This window comes from Esox lucius, chromosome 19 (genome assembly GCF_011004845.1).
Source record: "Esox lucius isolate fEsoLuc1 chromosome 19, fEsoLuc1.pri, whole genome shotgun sequence".
Lineage (NCBI taxonomy): Eukaryota > Metazoa > Chordata > Actinopteri > Esociformes > Esocidae > Esox > Esox lucius.
Window position 1 is genome coordinate 8,169,402 of NC_047587.1, and position 22,922 is coordinate 8,192,323.

General features: G+C 44.4%; 1 protein-coding gene across 20 annotated transcripts in view; it reads left to right on the top strand.

Annotated features, from left to right (window-relative positions):
• The window catches only part of ppfibp2b (PPFIA binding protein 2b), a 62,188-nt gene that overhangs the window by 9,241 nt on the left and 30,025 nt on the right, over positions 1 to 22,922 (top strand). For 16 of the 20 annotated variants that reach the window (XM_034288513.1, XM_034288518.1, XM_034288517.1 and 13 more), the window contains exons 2-5: positions 8,470 to 8,571; positions 12,950 to 13,170; positions 19,838 to 19,924; positions 20,980 to 21,093. In XM_034288513.1, the coding sequence (XP_034144404.1) occupies positions 8,508 to 8,571; positions 12,950 to 13,170; positions 19,838 to 19,924; positions 20,980 to 21,093 (486 nt within the window). In that variant the 5' untranslated portion in view covers positions 8,470 to 8,507. Of the gene's footprint in view, positions 1 to 5,885; positions 5,905 to 8,433; positions 8,572 to 12,949; positions 13,171 to 13,943; positions 13,998 to 14,249; positions 14,393 to 16,992; positions 17,363 to 19,837; positions 19,925 to 20,979; positions 21,094 to 22,922 lie in introns of those variants that run through there. The other 4 variants (XM_034288515.1, XM_034288514.1, XM_034288524.1 and 1 more) reach the window with 4 other exon arrangements.

The following is a 22,922-nucleotide window of genomic DNA, read 5'->3' on the forward strand; positions in this document are numbered from 1 at the left end:
GTTAACTGAAGGTTAGTTATTTATTTGGTTAGTTATAGAGTAATGTATGTTGTAATCATCTGCCAGACTCCCAAAGGGAGAGTTTCGGTAGGATGTTGTTGTGAAATTTGATAATTGAATGCTCATGACTCATGGTTTTAATTTAACCTGTTGAGGCATATTAAGTGGATGCATGCTTCTGTTGACCTGCAAAGCAAGAGTATCATCTGTCTGTCTGAGGTTTGTGAGGTTTGTCTTTCTATGGTCTGTGGTATATTAACTGTAGGCATTGCGTGGTGTGTGTGTGTATGTGAGTACTTTTTCCCCAATGTAATTTAATGCAGTTGAGGTACAGTATAATTCAGATATTCACACATTTTGAAGGAGCCTTTTTTCCTGTAAGCATTAGTTAGCATGTGAAGGGTCTCGCCAAGTTCAGACACAGGGAAAGGAAAGAAAATCCATAAATGTCAGCGCCGTCATCCTCTGTTCATCTCTTCTTTTGTGGGCTTGATACTTCTGTTTCCTGCTCAACCTCTTATATTTGCATTTATGCCAGGCAGGCCTCCAGGGTGTTCTTTACCAGCATGTTCTGCTAATCCGAACATGCTACTGGAGAGTCTATGAGGGAAAAGATAAACTCACACCCCTCTTCGTATAATGCAAGTTTACATGCTCTGGCATCTCCATCCACATTTACCACCAGACCTATGGTCTGTATGACTACTTAGATACAGACATTGGTGGTCGAACTCCTGAGAATAGAATATAAAATGCTGATAGCTGCATCACACTATTTGATAAATACCTGGGAGGAGATTTAAAGATTCCTGGGCATATTTTAGGAATTGATGCATAAAACAATGCTTGATTTGTGCTGTGCAACCATCTCATCTTAAAACTGTACCACCCAATTAAAACTGGATCATTAGAAGATTCTGATAAGGCCTCTGCATCAACAATCAACATTCATCTGAAATAATCCCTACAAATAGCCCTGTTTAGGGATTTACAAGCCATAGTTAATTGATGAACAACACAATAATACTCTTAGAAAAGGTACATACCTCAAATGTACCTCAGTTTATCAGAAACATTGTGTTGTGTGCAACTGTTTTTACCCTAGTGCAGTATATATAGTACACTACACTAAAAACACGTAAAAGGATTTGCTAAATTAATGAGCGTTCGTTTCTTTAGAACAAAGATACTTCTGTACTCTGAGGAGGTGGATTGCCAACAGGACAGTCAAAAGACAATAACGATAGTGGAACAAGCAGCAGCTCTCCTGGTTGGGTGCTTGTGTGACTTGTTGTCATGTGAAAGAACAAGACACCGACGATGGCTGTAACTCTACCCAGCAGTCCTCTGTTTGTCTGCAGTAAAGCATGACAGGCTGCGGGCCAGGACAACCTGGACAAAAACAGGAGCTTTATCTGTACTGGGACTGCCTGACATCAAGGGGTATAGTACGTTCTGATATTAAAGGTGTCATAAAGGTGTCTTTTATCTAGGAACATTGACAGGATTCTCACTCCTATAGCCTCACCATGAGATAGGGTGCAGGTCAGGCCGCAAGCTGTTAGCCAGCCTGCTAGCATAGTGGAGTCTGTCGATAGCATAGCCAGAGTAGTTAGTACAATTTTACCTATTGTCACTGTGACTCGTTCCAGGCTGAGTAAAGTTAAACAAGGTAGTGCTAACAAAAACAAACTTATTAAGATAAAGCCTTCCTCCACCTCGGTCACAAATAAAAAAAAAAATTACTGTATCACCTCGCATCTCAAAATGGGACTCCTAAATGTTTACTGCAACTGCTCCAAAGGCAGTTACAGTAAATTAATTCATCTATGATCATAAACTAGATGTTATTAGTTTATGTGAAACGTGGCTAAAGCCTGACGAATTCATTGCCCTAAATGAGGCCTCTCCTCCTGGTTATACTATTGATCATATCCCTCGTGCATCCCGAAAAGGAGGGTGTGTTGCTAATATTTATGACAGTAAATATAAATTTAATCTCAAACACATCACTGATTTTCATTCTTTTGAAGTTTTACTCATGAAAGTTAACCAGGCCGATAAATCCTTTTACATAGCTACTATTTACCGGCCCCCCGGGCCATACACAATGTTCCTCAATGAGTTTCCAGAATTCTTGTCTAACCTTGTAGTCATGGCAGATAGTATTCACATTTTTGGCGATTTCAATATTCATATGGAAAAGTCCAATGATCCTCCTCAAAAAGCTTTTGAAGCCATAATTGACTCAGTGGGTTTTATCCAACATGTCTCAGGTCCAACACATTGCCACAATCACACCTTAGATTTAGTCCTGTCACGAGAAATAGATATTGTAGATCTAATAATTTCCCCCCAAAATCCTGGATTATCGGATCACTGTCTTATTACATTTACTGTCAAAACAAGAAATTCACTTGCTCCGCAAACAATGAGTTTTAAAAGCCGTACTATAAATTGTTGTATAAATTGAGGCAAACAAAAACAATCCAAAATGTATCTTTGATACAGTTGCAAAGTTAACAAAAAAACAAAGCTTAGCAAGTGAAGTGGGTCTTCACTTTAGTAATGAATACATGAACTACTTTGATGAAAAGATCATTACCATTAGAAAGCAAATAACTGACCCCTCCTTAAATGGTTATGGTCCTCAAAATCTCAGTTGTCCTAAAAAAGTCCTGAATCGCCCTGACCAGGTGTCAATGGGGACACTTGAATTTTTTGATACCATATCGCTCGACACATTTACTAAATTTATAATGAGTTTTAAACCCACAAACTCTCAGCTAGACCCGATTCCAACAAAATTACTTAAGGAGCTATTTCCTGTGCTAGGTCAGCCAATGTTGAGCATAATAAATTGCTCCCTTTCCTCCGGATGTGTACCAAACTCATAAAAAATTGCGGAATTTAACCCTCTTCTAAAAAAATTATAATCTGGATCCCGACATATTAAACAATTATAGGCCAATATCGAACCTCCTGTTCCTCGCAAAATCTTAGAAAAATGTGTTTCCCAACAACTGAATGCCTTCCTAAAGACAAAAAACATTTAGGAAATACTCCAATCCGGTTTCAGATCCCATCATAGTTCTGAGACTGCATTCGTGAAGGTAACAAATGACCTTCTAATGGCCTCAGACAAAGGTTCTGCATCCGTCCTGTTGCTTCTTGATCTTAGTGCTGCTTTTGACACTATTGATCACTCCCTTCTCTTAGAGAGACTTGAAACCCATATTGGGCTACGTGGACATGTTCTATCCTGGTTTAAATCTTATTTATCTGAAAGATATCAGTTTTTTAGTGTGGATGGCATATCCTCTGACAAGTCAAAAGTATGCTTAGGTGTTCCTCAAGGCTCGGTTCTGGGCCCATTATTGTTCTCACTATATATGCTGCCTCTGGGCGATGTAATCTGAAATCACAATGTATATTTTCACTGTTATGCTGATGACACACAGTTATATATTTCAATGAAGCATGGAGAAGCCCCAAAAGTTGCTACTTTGGAAGCATGCGTTTCAGATATTAGGAAGTGGATGACAGATAATTTCTTGCTCTTAAACTCAAGAAAAACAGAAATGCTCGTTTTAGGACCCAAGAAGAGCGTTGTTAGCAGATCTCACTGTGAACCTCGACGGCTTGGCGTTACCCTTGACCCTGACCTCTCCTTTGAAGAACATATAAAATATGTCTCAAGAGTTTTTCATCTTCGAAACATTGCAAAAATTAGGAACTTTCTGTCAAAAACTGATGCAGAAAATGAATCCATGCTTTCGTTACTTCTAGACTAGATTACTGCAATGCTCTTCAATTAGTGCTGCACACGGCTGCTAGAATCCTAACTAGAACAAAAAAAATTTAACACATTACTTCTGTCCTGGCATCCTTACACTAGCTGCCTGTTAGGGTTAGGGCTGATTTTAAGGTTTTACTGTTAACCTATAAATCAATACATGGACTTGCTCCTACTTACCTTGCTGAAATGATCCAGCCATACATACCTACACGTAACCTTAGATCGCAAGATGCAGGTCTTTTAATTGTACCTAGAATTTCTAAACAAACAGCTGGCGGCAGGGCCTTTTCTCATAGAGCTCCACTACTGTGGAATGATTTGCCAAATAAGGTTAGAAATGCAAACTCAGTGCAAACTTTCAAGTGTCTACTAAAAACTCATATCTACAACATGGTTTATAATTAGGTGTAGCCTGGCCCGGGGGCGTGAAGGTGACCAATAGGCTTGATACTGTCCACCCTTGCCAGGTGGGCTCTCGTCACCACTGGGATGCCCTCCCTCCAATGCCTTTCGGGGGAAGAGACACTGGCTTGTTGTCTCTCTGTTGCGCACTTGTGCAATTGGGCTGTACGCTGCTGGCAATACTCGGCCCTCTTTCAGGGTGGTTGCGGTTGGTGGGTGTCCTTTTGGTTGATGCTTGGCAATGTGGGTGGATTGATTTCCTGCCTGTTGGGCCGTGTCCGGGGCCTCCCCCGGGTAGGGCCACAGTGTTGCCGGACCCCCCCTTCTCAGTTCCAAGGTGTTACACTGCTATATTACTGTGCTGTGGGATATGAGGAATGCACTTTCTAAATTTTCTCAGTCTCCTCCAGTTTTAAACTTTATTAGGATATGAGGTCCTGGTCCGCACCTGCGGAGTACCTGGTTTGGGGGGCCTGTTGCTGTCCCTGTCCTTGTCCACCTGGTCATACTTTTGACCTAGTCTAAAATCAAAAAGACTCTGGATTTAGCCCAGATAGATTTATTAATTATTCCAATTGGACTCCTAATATCTCACCCGGCACAGCCAGAAGAGGACTGGTCACCACTCTGAGCCTGGGTCCTCTCTAGGTTTCTTCCTAAAATTCAGCCTGCTTAGGGAGTTTTTCCAAGTTTTTCCAAGGTTTAAGGCTGGGTGTCTCTGTAAAGCACTTAGTGACAACTGCTGTTGTAAAAAGGGCTTTATAAATAAATTTGATTGATTGATTGATCATATACAGTACACAGCACAACAGGCTGTTGGATTCGGGTGTTGTTGTTAAAACGGTCCACCCAACTCAACAGGGTTAACAGTTAACTGAGCCCAGTTTTGAATTTTCCCTTTTGGACTTTGCGTTGTGGTGGGTTCATCATTAGGCCTGTGTTCCATGGTGACAGTAAACTGCTGATTAACAGATCACAATTGACCATCACTGGTACATTTTATGATGCATGCAATTAATGTAAAAAAAAGTACTTGACAAAGTGTCATTAAGCCTTATACAATGTACAAGCCATGCGGTAGCAGCCCAGACTAAGAACATGAACATGGTTGAAGATGTCATCAGGTATAGTTACGGCACAATTATTGAGCCAGAGACATACAGAGGTCGCCTGAGAGTCTGACTGGCATGAAACCTGCTCCCTCTCATCATGTTAGGGTCACAAACACGCCACCTTTGTAGGTCTGGACAGAAAATAATTTGGAAATAATCTACTAGGAATTTGCTAAGTAACATTCGGGCTCCTACAGGCGAGTGTTGTACCTTTTTAGGCATGTCCGTCATCATCCTTATCAGAGTTCTGTGAATGGATGATGTGGACGAACCAGATACACCGTTGATAGTCTGTAATGTATTTAGGACACTGTCCGACATGGGAGTTTTTTTTTTTTTTATGTCACTAATCATTTTACTGATAGCAGCAGAAGCAATCAGCTGTGTGGTGACTCTCCAAACAGTGGGTGGTTCAGAAATGCACTTATGCAAGTCACTGACTGAGCAGCAGCACGGAATACGGCTGCAGGACTGTGGTGGAAACAGAGGTTTGACACTGTACGGACAATACAGTACACGGGTGCTGTGGATTTATTCAATTGGGTCAAGGATCTCTTGGACAGGGAGTTATAGAGTTTATTTTTACAAGTGGTAAGGAACGAATAATACATATTTGTTTTCTTTTGTTTTAATGGTTGTTTTTGTTTAGAGCAGATTTAATCATTTCATCAGTGTAACATGGATATTGAAATTTGACTCTATTAGGCTACAGATGTAATTTGAGCTCAGGGAGGTTAAATGGCGTTGTCTGTTAAAGTAATTGTTTAAAAAAAATCACTGGCATCTCAGTTTGGCTCAGCATTCAAGATCAAGGATGTGATGCATTTTATGTGGTTCTAGGAGTTCAAAATCCTGTATACCTTTCCCAGGCTGCTATACATTGTTGTTTTCTACTTTGACAGATTTAGACATTGCTGAAGTGCTGGATTTTTTTTTATGGAAATGCTTTTTGATTGCACTGGACTGGATTTCACTTTTTGTTGAGTCAATGGCTTATCCAGCCAGGAGCAGGTCCAGGTGTTTGAATGGAGACCATCAAAGAAAGGTGCTGACCCATAGATAATTATTGTGAGAGACTGCAAGACTGCACTGTCAGTTGAGCTGACAGAAGGACAGTCTGAGCACTTCTGGCTAATGTTATCCTCTCCAAACAGACTCTGCCTACACTTCTCTGTGGGAGAATTCCTGGGATGGATCAGGTTAAAGGCGGGCTAAATAGAAGGCTTTAAGTGTGTCTAGGTGCTGTCAGGTTTTGATTGGTCTTTCTGCTGTGTTATTAGTCATAATTCTGTCTGCAAATCCCTTATGCTTTTTTGACAGCTGGAAAAGTATAGGACCTAGAAGAAAATGTACTTGTTTTAACTGTTGTCAGGGCCGGGTGTAGCTAGTAAGAGGAACAAGACTTGTCAAACTTGTTATTCTGGGAAAGGTGTGTGAAGAAGGCGTTTCTGCTTTTACTTAAACTGTGAGTAACCTAATGATGTGTAAATGTATCCTCTCATTAATGGTTTTGGGATGAGAGCGTCTGCTATAGCTAAATCACTTCATATAAATGTATTAGATAGTTTCAGCTTGTTTATGAATACGAGGAATGTATGACAGAACACAATCATTTTCTAATATTATCATAATAAATCTCCAGTTTGTTTGTAACTTTATGTTTGGTGCAGCATGTACAAATTTAATTGACACACCTCAACAACGATGGCCGAAAACAAGTCACAAGTTGTGTCAATGTGCTTTCATTTTTGAGACATACATTTGATTGACCAGCAGCGGACAGGCTGGCCTGTCTACTGGAGCCCTTCTGTACCAGGGAGTCTTTATCTCCCCGTGGCCTTTAACTGCAGCTTTTAATTAGATTTGTATGATCAGGCATTCAGGCCGATTATTAGAATACAACTGTCTGCTGTAACCCAGACAAGCTGTCAGGACAGAGGTCCTGAATGAATGGAGCCATCACCCTCCGTCGTGACCAGCTAAATCTGAACAGCCACATAATTAACTGGGTTTACGCCTGGCTCCTTTCAGCCCCCTCCCCCGTCTCCCTCCCTCCCCCGCCTCCCTCCATCCCTCAGTCCCTCCATCCCCGCCTCCATCCCTCCCTCTCTCCATCCCTCTCTCCATCCCTTCCTGCCTCCCTCCATCCCTCCTCGCCTACCCACCTCCCTCACTCCCACCCTGCCTCCATCCCAACTCCCTCCCTCCCTGCCTCCATCCCTCTCTGCCTCCCTCCCTCCCTTCCTGCCTCCCTCCATCCCTCCTCGCCTACCCACCTCCCTCACTCCCTCCCTGCCTCCATCCCACCTCCATCCCTCCCTGCCTCCATCCCTCCCTGCCTCTCCGCTTGCCTTTTGTCTTTTGATAGGCGAGCTTTATGTGATGTGTTTCCATCTCACAGCCATGGAGGATAACTTCAATATTATCACTTTCTGTCATGTGATATTATGGAGTTAGTGGGTGAGATTGAAAGAGTTAAGTAGTCATTGTCCTGTTTGGGATATTTGTAATGACTCTGATCTTTGGAATCCTTCAAAAGTCGATGAGACATATGTTTATTTTTTTGCGGGGGGCCACAGCCACCAGCCACAGACCTAGGTCCCTCTGAAGGATCCTAACTAACTCATTGATGATTGTGTGGAATCGGGATATAGCCCACTAACCCTCCTCTCTGTCTGTCGGCCGCTGACCCACAGAAGGGCCGACCTCCTCAGTGTGTTTAGATCCCGTTACCTGGGGTGTTGGGCAGGGACGCTGTGTTCCCTCTGAGGTTGAACCCCGGGGGCTGTAGGGCTGGGTGACAGGGGAAAGAGACCCCGCTAGGAGGCTCCGAGGCCTCATTAAAACAGTCCTCCACTGTACAGTCACAGCGGGAGGAGGGAGAGCCCTTAAGCCATACTCTGTCCTCCTGACCGGGGAGACCCAGGGAAAATGCTACTGGTTACCATATCTAACCAATCCAGATCACAATGGAATGTATGACTTGAATCCTGCCGGTTAGACGTCAGGGACATGTAGTATCTGAACACATACAGATGGATAATACCGTATCAAAGCAATTTCACAGCTCACCCTCAGTACTCAATTTAGGCATTTAAATGTGGGTCATTGTGTTCACAGGTAACCGATATTAGATTTGGAATCATTTTTCCCCAGGACATCGGGTACCGAGGCTGATGCTGTGATCGGTTGCCATGGCCTCCGATGCAAGTCACATGTTGGAAGCGGCCTTGGAGCAAATGGATGACATCATCGCAGGTAAGATTTCATTTTGAGATTTCCTCCTAATACATTATTAAAACATCAGATCAGGCCTGTCTGTGGACATTCCCTGTTTTCACTTTTGGCCTCAACTATAGACACTGAACTCAATAAGGCTTGTAAGATGTAGCATTTAAAAATATTACTCATAGTGTGGATGGATATCTCCAGCGAATGCATTTAGTAGCGACATGCCAAATAGACTCCACACCAGGCCGCTGTTTGGAAATGCTGAGTTGATGCTGAACAGATATGGATGAGTGAACTAGCTAGCATTCAAATGAGGAATCCTCACCGGCTTACGGTATGTCGGACCTCCGTGTAATTTCAGAGTGTGTTTGTCTTGTTTTTCGGTGTCCGTGTTTGTTTAGGTGTGTGCGTGTGTGTTTGGTTGTTAAATTAGAGGCATCACCTGCAAGAGTTTGGCCAGGAGGTCACATTTCCTGAAGCAGGCTTAGCTACAGCCAACATGATTTAACAATGTAAAGGAGGAAACATTTACTGATACCGTCAGTCAACACATCACAGAGTGGGTTGGCGGAGTCCAGCGTGCCTTTTAGTGAACGGTGAAAGGAAGGACAACCCGACAGACAGCGGATTCATCATGGTGGTTATCTGGGGCAATGTCACTGACTATATATGAAATATAATAATAAAATGTAAAATGTTATTACCGTGAGGAATCTCAATCATCAACAAGGAATTTGAACAGCTATCGTCAGGCCTTTTTTTGAGCTGATTACATTTCTGTATTAGGACATCGTTTTCCAGTCTCAGCATATATGCTGGATGCGTCCGTGAAAGGAGCTAGACATTTGGAACAGGTCATTTGGCGTTGTAATGAGTTGCTGCTGTTGTGTGGTGGTCTTGAGAATATGCCACCTGCTGGTTGTTATTGGAATGTCCGCATGAGATAAGAGATGCTTTTGTGTTATAATGATGTGTAAAATTATTTGTTAATTTAGGTTTGATCTCATTTTATGTTGATTTTAGGATAATACCGAATGTTTATTTCGTTGTTTTCAACCTCAACGGGCTCCAAACCATGCTCACACAAACCATAGAGCACACAGTGGCTTCTGCATCTAAGGAGGTCTGGGAACTTGTTCCAGGCATTTTATATGCAAACTGTTTTGTAACAGTCTTGTGGTCTAAATAAATCCCAGTATGTACTAGATATTAGGTGAACAATGGGCTACCCATGGTCATGATATTTCTGGAGAGATGCAGTTGAACATGCGTGAATAATCCATTCCTCTGAGTTTCTACACCCCCTGGCCCTCAGGCGAGCACAGGAGTATTTACAGAACATCTCCACTCTTTTTGTCTACATTGTTTTCTTGTTCAATTTGCCTCAAAAGTCAAGCCAACCAAAGCATGCAGTCAACCTAACAAAGTTTCCCCAGCTAGTTTCTCTTTCAAGTGGTTTATTTGCTAATGGACTAATCTTAGGTCCGTTTGTTTTCTGAATGCCGTGATATTGACCGTAGCAGTTCAGCATATCTGGAATAAGTACTACCAAACGATCAGTTTGTTTGGCTGTTTTAGGGGGGACTGGGGGGGCAACACCTTGAATGATTTCTAACAGAAACAAGGTTCTCTACTTGCCCTCAGCTGATTATCTCACTATTGCACGTTTCTATGAGAAATGTATGTTTTTTTTAAGGCGGAATGCTTTTCAGCTGTGTTTTATTCCTGTCATCCTGACACTTCAGTCAAATTAGCATAATTGTCATTACTATGCCTAATTATTACCATTGACATTCACTGTTGCTGTCACTTGAGGTTTTGTCACAGCTGCCGGGGTTCGGGGGGCAAATGTAGAAATGACCTTGAGCCAAGCTGCCAAATTAGGAAAACGCATGATTTTAAAATTAATTCATTTATTAATAATATACATTTAAGATAACCTTTAGTTTGGTGTAGTATGCGATATGATTTGTAAAAAGATAGCATAATATGGGCACCTTCAGAATACTCTATTCAAGATGCTTCGAGAGGAATTGATTGGCCATGCACAAACTGGTGTTAAATATTGTATACTTACATAATCGTGGAATAAAAGAAAAAAAAAATCATATTTGGTAAACGTTCCTGTTTTTTCAGTTGTGAGTTAGGTTGGTTGAGTTATTTGACACCAAGCTACTGTTACAATAGCCTCTAATATGGGGTGAAATAGTACATCCAGACGGTGTGATCCTGTCAACACTGTGACCTGACTATTTTATAAACAGACATATACTTGGTGATATCGTCAATATTTCTAGTTAATGAAATAAAGGTGTCGTTGATGCTTTTATTCTGAGCTCAGGGGGGAAAACAGAGTTACACAGCGTAATGCAGCATGGCTGAATCCCCCCTTCTGAGGCATATAACATAATAAAATATATATATATATATATACACACACTCTTCTAAGATAGAGTGACTAGAAAAGATAAAGAACAACGGAATGCACTCTACATAAGATGTATAAATCACCTGCCAGCACGTACATTCATGTACAGACTTTAAGAATAACAGGATTTATATACAGACCATGGAAATAGCAAGAGACATCTGTTTCTCATTGTCCTACATATGAGAAATATTTGTGGATGTTTCTTTTCTCCAATTGCTGACCATTCAAGGCAGTTTAACAAAAACATTTATACAGCCTCTATTCTTATCATATTCTAGATTTTTGGATCACAGTGATTAGGAGACCGGTAGAATTGTTTTCATTAATTTCAAATTAATTCTCCCATGTCACCCCACTCTTCCATTCCCTCTTGAAGCTGGGACACCAGAGTCCCTGCTAATTTTCAGAAAAATGTGCTACCTTTTTAAAAAGTATCTACAACTCTTATTTCCTCTTTAGCCCTATCCAACTTTTCTTAAACAGTTTGGCATTTTCAATCTGAAACAAACAACATTATGATGGCAAAACAAAGGAAGTGCCTGTTTTGTCTTAATCTGATGCAAATGTGTACAGTAGGAAAAGAGAAAAGAGTGTGGAGTGTGATGCAGTGTTAAGAGGTCATGATAATAAATCACTTCTCTTTCTGATCGGGAATCATCTGCCAAAAGGAAGCTCTCATTTTACACTTTCCATGTGTTGCTTTCAAGTGGTCTTCAACCCTGTTCCCAAAGAGCTGGCCTCCTGCCGGTTATAAAGATATGTTACCGGGGCTTTTATTTTTTGTGCTTTTATTGTTGGAGGAGAGACGGTGTTCTTAAATAGCAGTGGGCTGGAATTGAACCCATGCTAAGTTGTATAAGCATACCAGGGGTAGTGCCTTTGACCACCTTAGACCGCATTAGACCACCTTAGACCACCTTAGACCGCCTTAGACCGCCTTAGACCACCTTAGACCGCCTTAGACCACCTTAGACCACCTTAGACCGCCTTAGACCACCTTAGACCGCCTTAGACCACCTTAGACCACCTTAGACCACCTTAGACCGCCTTAGACCACCTTAAAACGCCTTAGACCACCTTAGACCGCCTTAGACCACCTTTGACCACATTTGACCACCTTAGACCACTCTAGACCACTCTAGACCACTCTAGACCATCTCAGACCTCCCTAAGCCACCATAGACCACTCTGGCATGTGTTTACATTGTCAGGGAAGTATGGTAAGAAGGCATTCTTATTTACAACAACCGGTTCCCTAGCCCAAAGCTCTTGACCACTAGCTTACCTTGCTCCAATCCTACATGTTTGTTTTGTATTAATTAAGCAATCTAATTATCAGAACAAGATCAACAAGATTGAGGTTGAAGCAGAAACCTACAGGACGTAGCTCCTGGAACAGGGTCCGACAAGCCTGTTCCTGACCGCCTCAGCGTAGAAACGAAAAGGGGACCATGTCACAGTGCTACTGTAGCCAGCAGGTTCTTTCCAGTTTATTGATTTTGGATGTCTTCAGTGGAATCCATGATCGTGCAGTCTCCCTGCTGCATGCTTCAACTAACTGCCAACTGGCTCCAGATGTCTAGGCGTTTACAGCAGGGGTTTTCACTTGCTCTGCGGCTCATCGAGAGAGAAGCTGGTGCTGATGAGTATTAGCTCAGTGAGCCGATCCAAAAGACACGTGGACGTAGAGTACAGAGCCTGCAGAATCCAATCTGGACCTTAAAGACGGGCTACTTGCTTTGTGTCTCTCCCTGTAATCGGGGCCCGATTCACACCTGGGATACCTGGTCGATGCATTAATGCTCAGATAGGACAGATAACCCGCATTTCACCTGACTTTTGTAGGGTGAGGTTTGAACCCCCCCCCCACCCCCGGAGAAGGAGCTGAGTGGGTCTGGTGCGGGGGTGTGTCCCCCTGTGTTCTGATCGCCGATGTCCTGTCCCCCCCCACCCCCCCCCCACCCCCCCCGGCAGGTTCCAAGGCTGCGGCCGAGTACACCAACGGCCTGTTTGAGCTAGGCTCCCCGGGAAGCTCCGGGCCCCTCCAGGTTCTGCAGCTGGTGGAGGACCTGAGGCTGGCTCTGGAGCTGCAGCCCACGGAGGAGGACAGGGACGCCCTGAGGGCCCGGGTCTCCAGCAGCACCACCCAAATGCTCATGGACTGGCTGGACTCCGGGGGCTCTGACAGGGGTTCGGTGAGTAGCGGGGAGCACCTCCTGGGTCTGTACAAACCAGGTGCCATTCATTCCTTTTGCAAAACCCTCACAAGAAACTGTCACGTTAGCCAAGCATTTTCTAGCATCCGCGATCGTGCTTCTGTGTTCATTAGCGGTGCGCTCTGTATGGTCATCACTGTTGTGTGTATGTGATATTGTGGTTGTTCACTGGCCAGCTTGGGCCACTGAGAGAAATCTATGGAACGTCCTGGGTCCTGGTTTACTAACACTCAGGCATGTGGTTTCTGGGGTTTCACAGCTGTGGGAGGACATTATACAGCCCAATTTGTCGAAAATGTTATTACGTTCAGCTGTATGCTGTCAATAGCCATTTTGCTATAAAATGTTTTCTTTGTAATATTTTGGCTTGCTGTTTAAAAGAGGGAGGGTTGATTAGTCTCAGCAGCTGTTTGGGAGTGTAAGACCCGGGACTATTCTTGGGTACTGTTCGGTCTTGGCATGGTTATGTCTGGGACTCTGTCTAGCTGGGACTGTCAGGAGGTCTTATTTTGGCCATGATTGGGGAGTCTTTCACTGGAAACTAAGGCTGGCCGTGGTTAAAACAAACCCAGTATGCTCCACAGAGACTCCTAATAGGGCTGAGCTCAACTTCCTGCTTTACTCCCTCTATTGGCCTCACAACTTCTCCCCACTCTCCCTCCCTCTCCCCACTCTCCCTATTTCTCTCTCTAATCACTCCTCTCTCCTTTTCCTGCTACTCCCACACTCTCTCCTTCCCCTCTGTCAGCTCAGTATTATGTCTGCCCGGTCACCTCAAGCCATGAAGCTGTCTGTGGTAGGAAGGGGTAAGTTGAATCAATTCACTCTTGTTCACTGTTCGGCAGAACCCTGAGTTCCTTGCCAACTGATTCCTTTATTTAATTTATTTCATGTGAATGTCACGCTACATCCAGAGTTGGTACTCTTTATTGTCGGCTGTCTGTGAATCTCATGACCAGGTTTACTAGAGTTTGCAGCTCTCTACTTGTCCGGATCACGTTGAAACATATGACCAGCACATGATCATACCTCTACCTGAGCTGGGCCTTTATTCACAGGGCAGTGACATGAATGCTGGTCCTTGTTAACGGAATACGCTGTTCGTCATGGATTTCGTCAGTAGACACCTGTTGGCCGGGCAAAGTGGCCAATGAAAGGCTCTTGTTTTTCCCTTCGAGGGGCGTCGTTCTCAGTCTTTACGGTAGGGGTCTCACGTTCCCCTCTTCCTCATCCTCTTCCTCCTGGTTCCATCGCCTCTTTACTGGCGCGGAGCGGGATCAAACACACGCTCCTCATTTACTCACAACATGCTGCTCTCTGAGGATCTGAGCCCCCTCCCCAGAGGAAATGTGATAAAGCCCCCCCCACCCCCGTATGCGATTGGCCGGGAGGTCAGAGACCCTGTGTTACTCTTTATCGCTGACCACATTGTGACTGTTGATTGCAGAATGTCAGAGGAAAAAGAGAACGCTCGGTCCCTGTGCGCTGAGTGCGCTGAGGTTAAGCGACATGCCAAACATTCCGTTTTTTTCAGGTACAGCCATTGGTCACAAGGAACGGGTTGTTGGGCGATGTAGAATGGAGAAAACAGCAGAAACTGAAACAGGGATGGAAGCAGAGAAGAGGGAGGTGAAGACAGTTATCCTGGTGTTTGTCCAACTGTCAACCAGACAAGCGCAGGACAGAATCCATTGTCAGCCACTCCAAGCCATGCAAGCTGAGACTGTAGCTCTGTGGCAGGGGAGTAACTGGAGCACTCAGTTTCCTTGTTCCAGGTCCAGAATAGGACTGGGAAATGGGAATAGGATCAAAGCACATGCACACAAGATGGATGACCCAAGTGTTTTCTCTTGTTGCATCTGATGACACTTGCGTGATCTGCATCCCTAACAATATGCATGTATCCCTGACGATATGTATGTATCCCTGATGATATGTATGCATCCCTGACAATATGTGTGTATCCCTGACGATATGTATGTATCCCTGACGATATGTATGTATCCCTGACGATATGTATGTATCCCTGACGATATGTATGCATCCCTGACAATATGTGTGTATCCCTGACGATATGTATGTATCCCTGATGATATGTATGCATCCCTGACAATATGTGTGTATCCCTGACGATATGTATGTATCCCTGACGATATGTATGCATCCCTGACAATATGTATGTATCCCTGACGATATGTATGTATCCCTGATGATATGTATGTATCCCTGACAATTTGTATGTATCCCTGACAATATGGTTGTATCCCTGACGATGTGCATGTATCCCTAATGATGTGCATGTATCCCGGACGATATGCATGTATCCCTGATGATGTGCATGTATCCCTGACGATGTGCATGTATCCCTGACGATGTGTGTGTATCCCTGACGATGTGTGTGTATCCCTGACGATGTGCATGTATCCCTGACGATGTGCATGTATCCCTGACGATGTGTATGCATTCCTGGCTCTGTTCGCACCATCCGTGTTTCAACAGAGAACATTTTGTTTGTCCTGTGGTCTCATGGACCCCAGCCGCCCACACTCTTTTTCTCCCTGTCTAAATGTCTCAGTTTCTCCCTGTGACTCAAGCAGGAAATGCCCAGGGTGAGGAATGGCTGAAGTAAAAAGGGTTGATCTTGGATCTTTGTAACACACTCTACCCTCTGAGGGTGTTAAGTCATGGGATCACTGGAGGAGATTAAATCTCTTAAGTCACACAGGGAAGTCTGATTCACTCTAGTCAAGCTTTGCAAGGAACATGATCGTTCTGAAACAGAGTTTACTAACAGTCTGAGTTACAGCCTTACTGACTGTTGCCCATGATGAGTTGACCTCTGTGAGGAGGAGCCTTGTTGCAGTGCGTCCTCCATACATGTTTATGACTATGCCCTGTGAAGTGTCTACATGAACCTGTCAGAAGCAGCCAAACGGTTCAGTGGGGAGAGGGCTGAGTTAGCTAACGGGTCCCGCAGACAGGAAATGGGGCGTCCAAACAATGACTTCCAGGCAGTGCAGAGGATAGTTGAGGGGCTGTTGCTACATCAGTGAGTCTAAAGAGATATGAAAAGGCACTGAGAGGGAAAAGAAGAAAAAACGTGAGAAATAGAGTGAGAGAAATATATATTTATATATATATATATATATACATATATATATATATATATAGAGAGAGAGAGAGAGAGAGAGAGAGAGAAAGAGAGAGAGAGAGAGATGTCTTTAAGTGGTACCCCTTTGCATCTTAATCCACTTGGCTTACGTTGTGACTTTATTAGCAGAAACGAGAGGGAGAGAGAAGAGAGAGAACGAGGGAAGAAGAGAATGAAGGATAGAGCATTGGCATGGTTTGTGTTGAGGCTGTCATTTGAGCCTGTTGCTCTGTGTTGTTCTGCCCTGTCTCAGTCAGAGCAGATGGGGGGGGGGGGGGCTATGGGGCCCTGGGGAGGCCTTGGGGGCCTGGCTGCGGCAGACAGCTCTCTGTCTCTCCTTTCTCTATCTTTTCTCTATCCCTCCCTCTCTGTCTCCCCCTCTCTCTATCCCTCCCTCCCTCTCTGTCTCCCTCCCTCTCTATATCCCTCCCTCTCTCTGTCTCCCCCTCTCTCTATCCCTCCCTCCCTCTCTGTCTCCCTCCCTCTCTCTTTCCCTCCCTCTCTCTATCCCTCCCTCTCTCTGTCTCCCCCTCTCTCTATCCCTCCCTCCCTCTCTGTCTCCCTCCCTCTCTCTATCCCTCCCTCTCTCTATCCCTCCCTCTCTCTGTCCCTCCCTCTCTCTGTCTCCCCCTCTCTCTGTCCCTCCCTCTCTCTGTCTGCCTCCCTCTCTGTCACCCCCTGTCTCTGACTGGGTGGCTGGGTTTGGGCAGTTGGCTCACCACGTCAGAGAGGAGGGTGAAGAGGGGAGCTGCTCTGAGGCTTCGGTCTGCAGCCTGATTCAGGGAGACCTGGGTAATAAAACCTAATAGAAGGCAGCTGAGCAGCCAGCAGCACAGGGCTGCCTACAGCCTCATGCATCCAGGCTGCAGCTCTGCAGAGCTCTGAACGGAGCTGCACTCACTCCAGGCAGCCCTGAACAGGATAGACCACTCCAGAAACTAGACGAGGTGCAGGCAGCAATGGGCCGACACCATGGAGAGTGATATTGACTTCTACAAGCATTTCAGTTGGCTTAAAAGGGTGAGTGGGCCTCATCGGTAATGTCTGTCTCGCTCTTCTACCTTCCTCAAGACAGTTGGAGGGATTGTACTTGTTGAGGTTTTCTCCATTCTTAGGGTTTTGCAGGCAAGAATGAACAGTCAGAATAAACTGCTCAAATTTAGAATGGACCTTATCCTGATCCAATCGTACTAACGATAATATATAGGTTTTCCTGAAGAATAGTTTATTGTTGTGTTGGGTGGTTGCATGTCGCGTCGAAGTGTTGTGTTTGGGAACATGTTATCAGATGAGATGACAGCCCCACCAACCAGCCCGACACTGTCTGTACTGTTGTCCCTCTGTCTCCATGCCTTGTGATCAAGTGATCACACAGCACAGGGCCTCCATGCGAGGTGGAGAAAAACGAACAAAGCCTTAATCATAGTCTGAGGTGAAGACTTGAGAAGGTGGGTTTGGTCTGGTGGGTTTTCCCACAAGCAGACTTTTGAAATTTAAATGATAGGTTGAAAATGTTTCTGCAGTGTCGGAGTGGATGTCAACAATAGAGTCAATTTAGTGGCAAGCCTGATCATGGTTAATGGGAGTTGTGAGGATGTGAATGGAGCTAGGTGACTAGGAGTTATGTCAAGTATGCAGTACAGGTCAAGAGTTGGAACCACAGCAACATGCAGCCATAGAAAGTCGCTCATAACTCCATAGAAATAGACTAGGATCTATATTAACAATAGCGTGCAAAAGAAACCTTGAAGTCCATTAGAAATGGGCAGAAGCACACAGACTCTCTTACTGCACTGGACTGGTGAATTCTTAGACAGTTGGATGCTAATTTGGTCGTTTTGGATTAGTCTTTCACTCTTTCTATACACCATGCTTTTAAGAGGCATCAAACAAGCCGTGAAGCTTGTGGGATGAGGGAGGAGTTAAGGGAAATTCCATTGTGGCTTGGCGTAGTCTGGGAAAGAGGCCTCAGTAGTTTCCATAGTGAACAATCGGGGCTTACTTGCTTCCATGTGTGTACAGTACATTACAGCATATGTGCCCTGTTAAAGAGTCCTGTTCATCAGTGCAAACGGTGACAAAACACTTTGCAACAAACCAGCACACCGGGCATTTCTTATTGTACCAGTTCAGGTAGTCCCATCTCGTTTCAGTCATTTTTTGTTTTATTGTGATGAATGAAACTATGGTCTCTGTAGCATGTCTAGCGTCCAGATAAGGACGGGAAGTGGTCGTTTGTCTGACACACATCGGGTGCTTGGCTCTTCTCCACTTTGGCTTTTGTTTACACACTGTGTGATGGCTCTAGTCATCACCATGAGAGAACTCCATATGGACTCTGTCAGGATTCAGGAAGGGATGTAACCCACAGCTTTTTGAACTCCTTGACGTCTAGAAGCACAGCAGTAACCTTTGTGCCGATTTTTCTTTCTTTACATGTAAATACAATTACAAGTATGACGAAGCATTCGGTTAAGCGGGCTGACAACAGCGAGTCTATCTTCGTGTGGAGTTTTTCGTCCACATTGCCAGGTCCAGCTGACCTTCCCTCTCACCCCCCCCCCCCCAGCACACTGAAGGGTTGGACAAGCTACATTTGAGTCTCTGGGGAGTCAACCCTAGAGGACACTGAGTGGGCGTGGACATGCCCTAGCTCCAATGACGTCAGTGATGGAAGTACTTTCTGGGTGGACAGCCCTTCCCGATGACCTCAGGGGAAAATGCTTCAGACGTGTGTGTTGTCAGTTGGAGGGGGCCTCAGAACAGCACTATTTAACACCGGACTATCTGAAGCCCTAGTGAGAACTGGTCACTCGTCACATTGTTGTGAGATTGATGAGGATTATAAACCGGACCCAGATTCAGACACATGGCAAAGGGGGGGGGGGGGTCTGGGTTCTGTTCCGCCACAACCTTAACATTGGTCTACTGACGTCTGTGTTCAACCAGCTGCCTTAACATTGGTCTAGTGACGTCGGTGTTCAACCAGCTGCCTTAACATTGGTCTAGTGACGTCGGTGTTCAACCAGCTGCCTTAACATTGGTCTACTGACGTCTATGTTCAACCAGCTGCCTTACATTATTGGAGCAGAAAATGGAGGCAGTTGTCATGGCCTTTGTCTCCTACAGCCTGTAACGCTGTGTCCGACACGGAATGAAGCCTGGACAAAAGCGCCATAAAATAGCATTCCCGTATCGGGATTCGAACCCGAGTGCTCACTGTGGCTAATCATAGGGGTTAGTGCATGGGAATCATCCCATGGTTAAGACTCAGCTGACAGAACTCTTCACCTCTTCTCCTCCCATCTCCTCCCAACCTGCTCTCCTTTCCATGGCTCTCCTTCTTCTCCCCTTCTCTGCTCATCTTCGCCTCCACTCCTCTCTTTTCATCCCCACCTTTTCTTCGCCTTCTCTCATTGTCCTCACTTCTGTCCTCCCGACCTCCTCCCGACCTCCTCCCTGTCTTTGACTCCTCCTGTCTCTGTATTGTTGCAGGTTAACCTCCTCTCACCGGGGAACAATGAGAGCTATCAGGAGCGACTGGTGCGCTTAGAGGGGGACAAAGAGTCCCTGGTGCTTCAGGTAAGGTGCTCCTGTCATCGCTCCCTGCCACCCTGGCAGGATTAGAGAGTAGCTTTTAAAAACTGAAGGCAGGAAAAGACAGACAGACAGAGAGAGCGAGCGGGAGAGTTGGGATTCAGGAAGTAGCATGAATGAGAACAAAGTGAGAGAATCTGTAATATTGTCCGGAGACCCACAGGACATGGTGTGGTCACTGGGTTCACAACCAGGTGAGTGTGAAGATAGTTAGGAGACCGGGACATGGGACGTCTCCGTTACTTGGTTCCTTCGCAGCATCGCTGTGAAAACGGAGACACCACTATATCGCAGAGATGTGACACTGTGCAGGGCAGACTAGGGGGCAGTTGTTTGTAGTACAGGCCCTGAGGCAGTACTAGTACTTATCTTGTTTTTCCCAAACAAACGTGTCCGGACAGTGCCTTAATCCTTTGTTGTATTGTAAATATCAGGCTCAAGTGATTTGTCAGGATGCTCCTTGATATTTTTTTATAATCTCTATAATTGGTAGCTTATACATCTATAATCTAGTCTACGCAGTGTATATTTATATTTTCTCTCCTTCGGGCTCTGTCACGTCTTGTCTGGCTCAACATGTACTGCTCATAACTGGCTGTATCTCTGCCTTGTTCCAAAGTAGCCTTTCTTTTGCAAACGGCAGCACATTCCGCAAGCCCCGAGAGAGAATCGTTGCTGATTGGCCGATGGGCTTGTGTCGGTTGATAAAATGAATGGCTGTTACCTCCCCCAAGGTGGTTTGGATATGTTGCTTTCCCTTTTACCTGTTCCTTGTCGGAGTGGCCCGATTTGCAGTTGACTTAGACCAGAGACAAAGATTAAACATTTACTCAAAGTTTATTCAGCTCCGTAAAGCGTGGGTTTTCTATTACCATGTTTCTCATCGGATGTTGACATGTTCAACTCGGAATTAAGTAGAACTCCCAGTGTGTTGTCAGAGGATTTAGTGGCATTAGCATACTGGCTGCACCAGTCCAGAGTGGGAGGAAGTGTTGCTCAACCTGAGTGAGTCGTCTCTGCGTTGTCTTTGTTTGCTTTAGGTGAGTGTGCTGACAGACCAGGTGGAGGCCCAGGGGGAGAAGATCCGAGACCTGGAGAGCTCTCTGGAAGAGCACCACCACAAACTCAACTCCACTGAGGGAATGCTCCAGCAGGTAAGAGAGGGACGCTAATACCAGTACCTTTGCCCTGCTCAGCCTCTCAGCTCGGAGAGCTACTCGTGGCTGGACATTGTCAGCCTGAACCTGTTTCCCACATCAACGTTGTATATAGTCTTTAGTTTGTAGCGTGTAAGGTGTGGTTTCATTCATAACTTCAACATGAAAAACACACATTGCACACAATGTCACTTAAGAAAGTGTGTGTGTGGGGGGGGGGGGGTGCAATGTAGATTTCAAAGGTCGCTTCCTTGACGGACTCCAGAGCAAGTGTAAATCTGGTATGATTTTGAAATGTTTATAAGTGTAGAGGGTTAAGAGAAGAGATATTACCGTAGTATGATTTATAAGACAACACTGCAAAATCTTACAAGAACTACAGAACATTCTTTATGAAGATCGAATACAAATGAACAAATGTCCTATTGAGGCAAATCACATTTAGATGCAGCCATTTTACAGAGGAAACCCTGTATGTACCAGGACAGGCTGCCGAACAGGCTTTGTCAGGAGCGTAGAGGGTCTGTCTTTGCCTCAGGTCCAGTAAGGACAAAGAAAGCACTAGTAAGTAAAAGTCTATAGGTCACCTATCAGAAAAGACCGGAAAACAAATGTCGTGTTGCGAGTGTCAACTCTGTGATTCAGAACTTGTAGTCAAAGTTTGGCATGAAGTGAATATTATCAAACAATGTATTTATAAATCATTGCACATTTTGAGAAATTTCCCCTTACAGTATGGGAGGTTCCTAAGTGACATTTTGGTTACAGTTGTTATACCAGTTTTCCATTCATGCCAAGCATCGCTTTCTACCGGTCTGGAGGAATCCCAAAATTATGTGCAGGGCCCCCGATGTGCAGGGCCAGTAAAAAGTCGGGACTAATAAAACTAATCTGGCACACGCACACATAACTACCTTGCAGTTCAGCGTGCGCTGTTGTACAGTCAAGAGTTGAGCAGTGATGTGACGCGTGGATGTCTGGTATTGTTTTTCAATAAAAAAAATTAAAACTTGCACAAATCACCCAAGTAAAGAAGGCTGTGAAAGATAACTATGAGCTCAAACGAAAGCAAAAATGTTTACCTCAGTGCAAAAAATTATTTCGCTTTTTTGACTTCGATGGAACTCAGATGCACTGTGTTGTCTGTCGGAAGTTCCCGGCTGGAGCGGACAAATGTGGTTCTTTTTACAAAGACACTAACAACTTTCAGTCCCTGACCAGCCATACCAATAGCAAACAGCACCTGGTCTGCATGACAGCCAAGCCGGTGGTTGACAATCCGTCTTCAGGGCCCTTGACCGTACTGGTCAGGAATTTAAATGCAGATGCCCATTGGGTGATTGCATGACTTATAACAACCGCATACCTAGTAACTAAGATGGACCAGACGTTCACCTTGTTCCCCCGGGAATTAATGAGTAAGTGTTTTGTTTAAAATTCGAATGTTTGGTTCACTGTTTTCATTTATTTTTATAATTAGAAATGTGATGAAAGAAATATAAAAATATTTTTTTGATGTTTTATATATCCAGAATGCATTTCATAAAGGATTAAACATGTTAAGTAACAAAAGTATTTCATTATATGTAGTACCGCTGATTAATTACAACTTTTGGAAGGAGGCACAGTAAAATATTTTTTGGGGCCAGTACGTTTCAAACCCACTGGCTCCACTGGGCCAGAGTCAAAACATGTTTATGTTGAGCCCTGATGTGAAAATAAGGCACAAAAAGTATTCTATCTGTGATGATGTTCAGTTGAAAGGTTGGTCAACATGATCAGTTAAAAAAACATTGATTGTATAATTGTTTTACATTTTTTAGTCA